Source organism: Nelumbo nucifera, chromosome 1 (assembly GCF_055504915.1).
Source record: "Nelumbo nucifera cultivar China Antique chromosome 1, China Antique-T2T, whole genome shotgun sequence".
NCBI lineage: Eukaryota > Viridiplantae > Streptophyta > Magnoliopsida > Proteales > Nelumbonaceae > Nelumbo > Nelumbo nucifera.
In genome coordinates this window covers 69,673,142-69,684,639 of record NC_142649.1, presented here as the reverse complement: position 1 = coordinate 69,684,639, position 11,498 = coordinate 69,673,142, and the positions used below count along the sequence as shown (strand labels likewise).

General features: G+C 40.7%; 1 protein-coding gene across 1 annotated transcript; it reads right to left on the bottom strand.

Annotated features, from left to right (window-relative positions):
* Window positions 1–6,524: 6,524 nt before the first annotated feature.
* Window positions 6,525–9,360, bottom strand: LOC104594045 (putative WRKY transcription factor 31). Its single transcript, XM_010254164.3, has 6 exons — window positions 8,923–9,360; window positions 8,684–8,782; window positions 8,393–8,554; window positions 7,858–8,274; window positions 7,619–7,732; window positions 6,525–7,518 (listed from the first exon to the last, which is right to left on the bottom strand). Exons 1-6 carry the CDS (start codon window positions 9,238–9,240, stop codon window positions 6,787–6,789), a joined length of 1,842 nt encoding a protein of 613 aa, XP_010252466.1. The 5' UTR covers window positions 9,241–9,360; the 3' UTR covers window positions 6,525–6,786.
* Window positions 9,361–11,498: the final 2,138 nt, after the last annotated feature.

Below are 11,498 nucleotides of genomic sequence, written 5' to 3'. Positions count from 1 at the left end.
TTATTTTCGTCTTCTTTGATGATATCCTCATCTACAACAACTCATTTGAAACCCATATCTAGCATCTAAAGATTGCCCTGGAGACTCTCAGGCAGCATCATCTATTTGCAAAGTTCAGCAAATGCAAGTTTGGGGTGGCCCGGATAGAATACTTGGGCCACATCATTTCAGCCCAGGGAGTTGAGATGGACTTAGAAAAAGTCAAGGGAATCGCCAATTGGCCTAGTCCCAAATCTATTAAAGAATTGAGGGGATTTCTTGGCCTAACTGGGTATTACCGCAGGTTTGTAAGAGGATATGGCACCAATAGCGCAGCCGCTGACCCAATTATTGAAGAAAGGGGAATGGGAATGGAAATGGACAGAACAAGCAACTTCAGCTTTCCAAAACTTAAAACAAGCTATGGTTTCATCCTCGGTATTAGCGGTTCCCGATTTCTCCAAACCATTCACAGTAGAAACAGATGCAAGTGCTACGGGCCTGGGTGTTGTTCTCTCACAGGAAGATAGGCCCATAGCCTATTTCAACAAAGCCCTCCAAGGAAGGAATCTGGGCCTTTCAACATATGAAAAAGAATTGTTGGCTGTGGTCTCGGCAGTTCAAAAATGGCGGCATTATCTACTTGGGCCCAGGTTTAAAATAATGACGGATCACCGAAGCTTAGGGTTTGTTATGAAACAAAGAATCCACACACCCACTCAGCAGAGGTTACTTGCCAAATTATTGGGGTATGATTATGAAATAATCACCAGGAAGGGGAGAGACAACATTGCGGCTGATGCACTGTTCCAGAAAGCCGAAGAAGAATTTATTAGCAATATCTATGCCCATTCCCAGCTGGATAGAGTCGGTGAAGAAAGAGACAACAGCCGACCCTCTTCTGCAGCATACTATAATGGGCCTGAATCAGAACCAGAGCGGCCCAAATAGATTTGAGTAACGAAACGGACTTCTTCTGAGAAAGGGGAGGATAGTGCTGAGTCCAACATCTGACCTGAGAAGAATAGCCTTCGAAGAAGCCCATGACTCACCCACTAGGGGCCATTCCGGGTACCAAAATACTGTTCATCGCCTCAAGCAATTTTGCTATTGGCAAGGGTACCGGCTGGAAGTAAGGAAGTGGGTTCAGCAATGTGATGTGTGCCAGAGGAACAAGACTGAGAGCGTACACAGTCCCGGACTGTTACAACCACTGCCAACACCGGAAAGAATTTGGGTTGATATTAGCATGGATTTTATGGAGGGATTACCACCATCTCAAGGGCAAACTACCATACTGGTGGTTGTCGATAGACTCACTAAATATGGGCATTTCGTCGCTCTTAAACATCCATTTACAGCTGCAGATGTTGCCAAAACATTCATGGAGGAGATTTTCAGGTTGGACGGGTTACCCACTTCTATAGTCAGTGACCGTGATCCCACTTTCACCAGCTATTTTTGGAAGGAATTATTTAAATTACAGGGGACCAAACTGTGCATGAGCTCAGCCTACCATCCTCAGTTCGACGGTCAAACCGAGGTACTGAACCGCATACTAGAAACATATTTGTGGTGCTTTGCAGGTACCCACCCACACAGCTGGACCAAGTGGTTAGCTCTGGTCGAATGGTGGTATAACACCATTCCTCATTCAGCTTCCAAATTTAGCTCTTTCCAGGCAGTATATGGAATGCCCCCTCCGAATCCCTTGACATATGTTCTAGGCACTGCAAAAACTCAAGCAGTGGAAGAGGTACTCATGGAGAGAGATAAGGTGCTGACCGAACTCAAAGAAAATCTCAAACATGCAAAGAATCGGATGAAGGTAATGGCTGATAAGAACAGAAGTGAAAGAGAGTTCAAAGTGGAGGACTATGTGTATCTGAGACTTCAACCATACCGACAGAGTAGCCTGGCTTTGAGGAAATCTTAGAAGTTAGCCACCCACTTATACGGGCCATACAAAGTGATTGAAAGGATAGGACAGGTGGCCTACAGGTTAGAACTACCCCCAGAATGCAAACTCCACCCCACCTTCCATGTCTCCTGGCTCAAAAAGATGATAGGAGTCCACTGCTAGTCCCTACAGACACTACCCCCTCTCAACTCCAATGGTACTTTAGTACCTCAACCTGTGGCTATACTGGACCGAAGAATGATCAAAAAGGGAAACCATGCCGGAGTAGAAATGTTAATACAATGGGAGGGGACTACTACATCGGATGCCACCTGGGAGGATTGGGAACTGCTGAGCACGCCTTGCGGACAAGGCTTTTGATAAGGGGGAGGGAGTGATACAGATACCCAAGGAGCCCACGGCCTAGCCCATCTTCATCGAACATCCAGAAACGGAGGATAACCACATGCAGCCCATGTAGCCCATGCTTGACGTAGAACCCAGCGAATGATCCATGCAAGACATGCACGACGGGTCTCGCACGTCATAACCGCCAGCTCCTTCAGTATTTCTCATTTTGTTAGAACCAATGTAGAAAGTGTGAATGAGGGAATATTCGAGCCACGTGGCAGATTGGTTACAACCAGCTCGCCTATAAATGTAATGGACCTCTTCATCATAAGGATATGAATGAAATAATTTGAGTGTTTCTTGCACTGTTTTCAAAACCGGACCGGACTGGACGGTCGGATCGGAAAAATCGGGAATCGGTTCTGTTTTCTTTCAAAACCGTTGATTTTGGTTAATAAACCGCTAAACCGGCTGATTAATCGTTTGAACTATTTTGATCGTTTTCTAATTTTTTTATTAGAACGGAATGGCCATTCGGGTTGAACGATCAAACTGTTCAAACCGATAATCGGACCCCTGACCGATTCATTTTTAAAAACCATGGTTTCTTGAATTAACCTCTGGAGCGGTGAATATTTCACTATAGCTCGAGGACGTTCCCGAGCCTCTTCTCGCCAGAGGAGAGAGGAAGGCAACAGATTTAGATATTAGAGCTGACAGGCCAATCTTACCCTCATTGGTTTAGCTCACTAGTAGCTAGACCATTGACTCCTCATGGACAAGAAGACCTGAAATTTGTGTCACGAATGCAATTCTGCCACCGTGTTTCATTGGTTAGCTAAAACTTTAACTCTCTGTTAAAACAAAATAGACAAAGCTGATGTAGAAACATTGCTATTCTTGTCCTATAAATTGATTATATAAATGCTTAATTAGTTTGCAATGCAATTTCATTTGCAGTGGTGCAAAATTAGAACGTAAGTCTAAGTTGATAGAGAATTCTGGTAAAGCTTAAAACAAAGTAGAATAAAACCTGAAGCAAAAATGAACCAGAATTTGTATAAAAAGGGGAATAAGGAAGATAATTGTTGTAGTAGTACGTTAGGGTGGTTGTATAAACTACGGAATACGTATTTGGAAGCTTCGAATCTGAGCTGTTTAAAGTTGGGATAACAGATTCGTCTACGCTACAACTACAGAGAGGAATCTTCCTCAACGTCACGTTGGGAACTCCAGACTTTGATTATTCTACAGCCTGCTAATGCTTTCTAACATTACTTTAGTTCTTAATTAGATTCTACCACAAGGAGAGAATTAAACACGAAATAAAGGAGAGGATATATTTATTCTCAAGAATATTACTCGATCAATCCCTAAGAAAAGAGGCAACTTTTCCTCAACTTTTTGTTTCTCTCTTAAATTTTAGGGTTCGGGTTCAGGGTTTAAGGGCTTAGGAATGTAGAAATTAGTCCCTGTTTGGTTCGCAGGAAGAGGGGTCTGGAATCGGAATTTCTGATTCCAACTGTTTGGTTGGGCGGAATTGGAATCTCATTCCCATTCCTGCTGGAATGGCATTCTCCTATTTGAGGGAATAGCCATTCCCTTCACTTCCCTTGGGAATGAAATCCCATTCCTGCTGATTTTAATTCTCCTTCCCATTCCTGTCTGGACTAAACAGACTATGGGAATAGACCATTCCGATTCCAATTCTGGAGGATTTTGATTCCGATTCCGATTCCAACTCTAACTATAAACCAAACGGACCCTAGAATGATAGGACAGATCCTCCTACGTGGTAATGTGGTAGGAGTCATATATTGCCTTGTGTTCTTGACTTCTTGCTTGCCTACCGAAGAAAGTGTAAGGTCTCTGTCTCCTCGTGTTCCTTTTTGCATTTGCAAAGGACCTGAAGTATCTTGGGCTAAAACAATTATTTGGGCTCAACCTAGGCCAAGAATTTTGAAAGACAAGTAGGCTCGAGCCTCGAGCCTGGCCCATTAGCCTCTAGATCATGTTAAAAGTGAAAACCATGTAAGAAAGGTTGGACCAGCATCTTCATTCCTAACTTGTACCTACCAAGAAATTAAAGATCATCAATTCACCGGCATGAGTTTCCTGGATGACTACATGAAAGAAGCCAACTGTTTGGTGATTAATATGGTGGTTATATACAAGATCCATTAGCCAGAAAATTAATTTTATAACATTTTGGTCAAAATAATCTGAGATTCTAGGGTCAGAATCAAACTAATAAATTATGGACTTGTGATTAAGTGGTCCAGATTGGCTTTGAATATATCAAGTTTAACAAACTTGAAAGGCTACAATACTTTTTAATTATCAAAAAGATGAAGATAAAGATTCTAACTTGATTCTTGGCCAAGTGCAGTTTTATACAGCATATTTAAGTCAATGATCCATAGTACCGATAACATGCATCCATTTTATTATATTGTGTTTCAAATTTCAAACTAAACTCAGTAGTTTAGCCAAAGTCATGACTCATGAGCAACGACAATTGAAAGTATCAAATTTCTATACAAGACATCAAGATAACTGAGTTGGCGTAAAAATTCAAAACATCTTTTGGGCTTGAAGATGAAGATAAAACTTTGAAAGCTCATTTGGTAACATACTAACATTCTCTCCAAATACTTTCTTTTCACTTTACAACAATGGTGAAATACTAATAAGTGTTCTTCAATGTTATTGAACATGGACCAGACCAGATGATCATATCATAAAAATGGAGTCAGTACTAACCAAAATGATTTTTAGGTTGTTTGGTTCTTAAGAACGTTGACATGATAAAACCTACCTTAGATACATGTGTACATCAGCGAGTTAGACAATTCAATTAGATGGTTGTATCGCTTGATCTATGACCCAATGACAAAAAATTGGTTTATATCTGGTTCGAACCTAACATTTTGTGTGACCAATTCAAACAAGAAAGATTTATGGGTTAGTTATAGCAATATTTTTACTATGTGTGCTTGAACCACTGAACCATTTGACCCGATCAGTGGGTCAATAGTCAGACATTGATTCTCGTTTTCAATTTTATCTTGTATATTTCTACTCATTTCCATCAATATAATAATAATAATAATAATAATAATAATAATAATAATAATAATAATAATAATAATAATAATAATAATAATAATAATAATAATAATAATAATTCTCATTTATCATATTAATTTTTGTTTAATATGATAGATATTTAATATTAATTCATGCATACTTTTTATAATTATAAATTTTTGTATTTCTTTTTTTTGCAAATTTATCTATTTTATTTTTATTATTTAATTCATTATATCATAAATTGACCCATTTGACATAAATAATTGAACTATTGATCACCCCACAATCGAAAATATAAATCCATTTTTACGTTTCTTTTAAAATATCGATTATAGGATGGAAGCTTAAAAAGCCAAAGATGGGAAGAAAGTTTTAATTCCTGTTTTTGACTTTTTTTAAAAACTTTAATTTCGAAAAAGCTTTTAATTTAAACGAAAAAATCTATAATACGGAAAAAGAGTTTTCACCGGTCAAAACCCGCCCATGAATTTTCACAAATAACACCTTATTCGCCACCACGTTTCATATCTTTTTTCTTATCATAATCGATAAAAAGAACTCGAAAGAAAATCTAATGAAACCATACAAATCTTTTCGTCTCTCTCACTACTTGCTACTGATCAAATGATCAAGAGCTTCCACCCTACCAGAGAGGCAGAGAGAAGTCATTGTACGGCAGACGAGATACACAGTTAAACCTACCTGTCATCTTCCCCCTGAAATGTCTTTCATGGGCGTGACGTCGATTAGTTGCACGGAAGCCAATAAACGAATCTCAGTCGATCGATTCAATTTTGCTCACATTCAATTGGGATACAGTCGTCGTTGCTGTAGTAGTTTCCTCGAAATCGCAAATCGCAAATTAATTGGGACCATCAACTACTACAAAGTACAAACGAATGAAAGCGCCATAAAATTAACAACACAAAAGAAATCAGACTGTAATCTCTTTGCCGTGTCCTTGCTCTAGATGTTTACCAACGTAGCCGGTCTTTGACCTCATCCTTACACCCTTTCCGTGTCAAACATTTATTCGCCCTAATTCTTTCTAGCTTACTTGAAAGACGGTTTTCTTGACTGGCTACGGCTGCCAGCTCTCTCTCTTTCCTTTATCCTTTATCCTTTATCCTTTCTTCCTTCTTTCTTTTCTTGGGGTTTAATTGCAGACAAATTCAACAAAACAAGAAACAAAGAAAACCGCTTTCTTCCAAAGTAAAAACTAACTACTATATATGCATGAACACAAGTAAAAAATATGCAATATTCACAGATATTTTGGATCCAATTATTTAACTTTAAACAAAATATAAGAAAGAATGAAATTCTAATCTACTCTTTCCCTCCGACCAGAAAAAAAAAATCTGTATATATAGTAATCTCGTCCTTTTTCTTTTTTCCCACCACTAAACAAGGAAAAAAACCTGTAAAAAAAAATAACAAATGAAGAAGAACTGTGTTTCTATCTAATTCCCTGCAAAATTCGAACTGCTGAGTTTGTTGTTATTGCTGTTGTTGTTGCTTGTGGTGGTGTTGCCACTGCTATTGTTTGCTGCGTTGTTGTTGTTACTGTTGTCATTGCCGTTGCTGTTGTTGGTCGGACGAACTCCACCGCCGATAATAGAGGTAATGGCAGCAGCAAGAGCTGCGGTGAAGTTTGGATCAGCGGTAATAGCGGCTGTTGCAGCACTAACGGTATCAGCGAATGAAGTCTGCTGTGCCTGATGCAGTTGTGGCGGGGGCGGTTGGTTGACGAATTGAGCAGGTTCTACATCCTGAGAGATCTGAAGTCCAGAGAATTTTGATTGATTGTAGAGAGTTTGGCCGAAAACTTGAGCCAGTGGGGGAGCTGGTTGGGAGGGGAAGGTCTGGGGTTGGTTGGGGAATGGAACATGGAATTGGGTGGGTGGCCTTTGGAACTGCAAAGGGTTGGGATTGTGAGTAAGGTCCAATGTGACAGTCGGAAACGGGGCTGAAGCCGAGATTGTTGCCATACTTGATGAGCAAGGAAGAAGAGTCCTTGTCAGGAAGTTTGAGTTTATTAACCCATCGGCACTGGACATTGAACCGGAGAGTAGCATACAAGCTGCCGCTGAGGTGGTTGATGCCATCGCCATGGCTGCCGGAGGGAGTGGATGGTTATGGTTTCCCTCATAAGTCGTTATGAGGATAGATCGATCTTCTGCACATCTTTGAACCTGTAGGCACCATAATTCGGATTAATATCACATGCTGGATATTGTTATTAATAATTGTAAGCCAGGAAAGGAAACCATCGAAATATAGAAGTGAACATACTTGCTTTCGAACAGGACAACCAGCAGCCATGGTACAACGGTAATAAGCTCGAGGGCAAGGATTCCCTTTTGCCATCTTTTGCCCATACTTTCGCCATTGACATCCATCGGTGATCTGAAACCCATCAAGTTTAATTGGATTAATTAAATTCTAACTTCGGTAATTTTAATGGGTTTTTCTCTTGTTTTTTCGAAAGAAAAAAAAAAATCAGTCGAGTTAATAACTGGTTTGTTAATTACCATGGGAGCCTCCGATCGTGCTCGAACTGAGACGCGAGCTTTCCTCATGGTGGCTTCCGTGGACTGGTCAGCATTCTTGGAGGGGTTCAATTTGGGGATCTTGTTAGCAGCCCAGCCTTGGTTCGGGCTCTCTTCCCTTCCAATCCCTCTACCCTCTCCAAAATCGCCCTTGTCCTGATCAAATGGAACAATCTCGTTGCTGCTGTTATTCTTCTGCTGCCTATATTCCTTTGACACCACTTCTACTGCATTATTATGAGGAGATCCAGAGCGATCACGGCTTCGACCCTCAGACGATGACTGAGAAGGCTCATCAGTATCAGCTGTCGCAGCCGGGCCTAAATCCATGAATTGTCTCGGCACCATGGGTCCTCCACCGGCATCCTGTTTCTTGCCTTCCAGCTTCCCATCTGAAATCTATACACGCCCATTAAGAGACCAAGTTAATTACTGATTCGTACCATAACTGAAATTTTGAAATGGAATCTAAAGTCTAAACTAATAAGTGAAAACACAAGATCGATTAAATACGTACCTCGTGTTCTTGGGTGTTTTCGGCCTTGCGATTCTGTTGCTGCATCAATGTTACAAGATGCATCTGTAGTGCGTTGTAGTTGTTGCTAACCTGACTAAGCATCGCTTTCAAGCGTTGGTTCTCTTCGTTCATCCGGTCAAGCTCGGATTGAAGAGCGGCCAACTGAAACATGCGATATTCTATAAGTTGGTAATCTTTCAAGTTAGAATATTATCAATTATTAGGCATGAGATTATGAACTAGACAATAAAAGTTTCAAGATTGAATTCCACAACATATCCTCCTTCTTACCTCACTCTTGGCTTTCTTGTCGCCGGAGTTTGGTGATACTCCGTCGTCCACCGTTGATTGATCGCTGCCGTTGTTTGCAGTGAGAAGGTGTAAACCAGTCTACAAATAAGTAAAACAAGATCAAATTAAACTGTTAAGAGTAGTAATAGTGATAATTCAGTTTATATAGGAGGCTTGATAGAATAAAAATAATTTATGCAACACAGTTTACATAATTTTAATTAGCTCGGGCTGCTTACATTTACATCTAAATTGAGTCTTGGAGCCACTCCTCCATGCGAATCCTCCTTCTTGATATCGATAGTCGATGCTTTGGCATCAAAATCCTTCAATCGATTCTTATCCGAAAAGAAATCCATTTCATCGATTCGCTTCTCGTCCGACGGCACTGGAGAAGCAGTCTCGTCTCTGCAGTTAAGGTTAACCGGAAAATCCATGAGATCGTGCTTCCACTTTGGATGATTGGATGTTAGGAACGACGACTTGATTGCAGTGGGCTTAGTCACGAAGAATCCAATTTCAGAAGAATCAATAGTGAGTCCACCTCCTTTGTCCATAAATCAATTAAGGAATAAGAGAGAGAGAGAGAGAGAGAGAGAGAGAGAGAGAGAGAGAGAGAGAAGATGAGATGAAGTCTGAAGTCTTTTACCGGTGCAATGGGCTCGGCAATAAAAAGGGTTCGGACGAAGACCAAAGTGGTAGTAGATTTTGAGAAGGGGGAGAGAAAATGGAGTGGAATTTGAGAGGTGACGCCAGGTGGTGCGTCAGATCGGACAGCTGGCAGTGGGGACCACGAAAGAAGAGAAGAAGCGGGAGGTGTTGGATCGAGATCGAGATCGAGAGAGAGAGAGAGAGATGGTTTCGTCTACATTTCGTCAAATCTTGGTTTGACTGGTTCCACAAATCCACCGCCCCGATTGGCCCGGCGCGTTCCACGTGAGGAAGGGCAGAGAAGTGAGGGGAGCCAAGTCAACGAATTTGACGGCCAGGCTCTGTGACGACTGGGTTGGGCCCACGGCCTTTTGACTGACGCCACGTAGGAAGCCACGTTTCAGATCGACCGGATAGGAAGTTGACTCTTTCGGCTCGTACCGGTGGGACCGAGTCCCTTGCTTAAACTTTTGGAACTATTCATTATCGCATTTTCTATGTTCTCTCTATTACGAAACCGGATCTGCTCCTCACATAGGGCGCTTCACACGCGCCTCGCACGCACATCCTACCATCCATTGGGAACATCTTCCGTATTTATAAATTATTTTTCACTGGAGATGTTCACAATGCTCGGTGGATGTGCATGTGAAGCGCCCAAGTGTGAGGAGCAGATCCTGTTCCCTCTATTAGTTGGCCGGCCTGGAAATTTTTAAACAAATTCTTTTGTATTAACAATAGTTTTATTTTTTTTTGTTAGAAGATGAAAAATTAACGATAAGATGCATCCTCTCGTACCATATAAACTTATTATCTAACCGGAGAAAAATACAAAAGTTAGATGGACCCAAGACTCTGACCGTATGACTGATGAATCACAAATCATTACTTCAGCTCCACAGTAGACTAGAGGCTATTGAGGGTGTGTCCGGCTGGCAAAAATATAAGGAAGCATCAGGCACGTGTTTGTTGGACATCAAATCAAATGTGCAGTTGAGATTGATTTTTGGGTGCAAAGAGCCAAAGACAGTATGTGTATGGGTGAGTGACGCACTTGATACACACTTTTCAACGTGAAAACCTGAAAAAAAATAGAAAAATATTGGGAGAAGTATCGATCAGCCCAGTTCAGAATTTACAAGCCACAAAGTACAAGGGGGAATGCATCCTGACCGTGAATTGATGTCAAATTCACGGGCAGGATGTAGCTTATAAGGGGGAGAGGATTAGTCGTAGGGGTGGATGGATTCAGAATTCTGCATCGTGTGTATTCGTACTTTTCCCAAAAATATTTGAAGGGACAATAAAATTTATTATTTAATTATTCGATATAATTGTATAGTGTAGAAAACTAGAAATAGATTAAAACCATGATGACGTGGGGAAGTAGACGAGATGAGCGGTGATGGTATGGACACACGACGTTCGAGCATGGGAAGGTAGGGCGTTGATTTCATTTACCCAGGATGACCGGTGTTTGAAACGCGTAAGCAACTTTAATAGAAAAGTGGACAGTGGTCCCCACTCCCTCACTCCTCACAATATCAGGTAACTTTTTTTTTAATTAAATTAAATCATAATAATATTAGTTAGTTATGTATATGTGGGTAATTAATAAATAATAAAAACCATGCACGCCTCACATAAAAATAGAAAATAGAAAATAGAAAAACGGCCGCATTATTGGAACGTAAAAAGTCAAACCAATAAAGAGGAGAAAGAAGAGACTGGAGAAATGCGTACAACAACCCCCCCATGCCCATTCCATATTTCCATTGGGTTGTTAATAAGTCATGTGCTGCGCCAGTTCTCTTCTTTTCTTTATTTAGTTTCATCGGTCACGTTCCTTCTCAACTTCACGTTTAGATCTATCTACCTTTTTCTGAGTTTTTCTTTTCTTCTTCTTCTCACTTACAACTCTCTTTCTCATTTTCTTCGGCTTGACTCTCTGCTCCTTTCTTGCTTTCACGAGTTCTCCATCAATCACAAAAAGAAAAAGTAAAATTTTGGATGATTTGAGAGAATTCATTCGTGGGTACCCCCAACTAACATGGAGGAAACGAGTTAAGACTCCTTTTTAATTCAGTCGGTTGCAACACACTACTACTACTACTACTTTAGTCTTTACTATTCGTCTCTTCAGGCTTCAGACTTCAGGCCTTCA

Excerpts from the sequence above, each read along its gene's own strand:
- LOC104594045 (XM_010254164.3), bottom strand. The coding sequence starts at position 9,240 with ATGGACAAAGGAGGTGGACTCACTATTGATTCTTCTGAAATTGGATTC. Across the intron at positions 8,275-8,392 it reads AAAACACCCAAGAACACGAG|ATTTCAGATGGGAAGCTGGA; the intron begins GTACGTATTTAA and ends GGGCGTGTATAG. Across the intron at positions 7,733-7,857 it reads CACGATCGGAGGCTCCCATG|ATCACCGATGGATGTCAATG; the intron begins GTAATTAACAAA and ends GATGGGTTTCAG.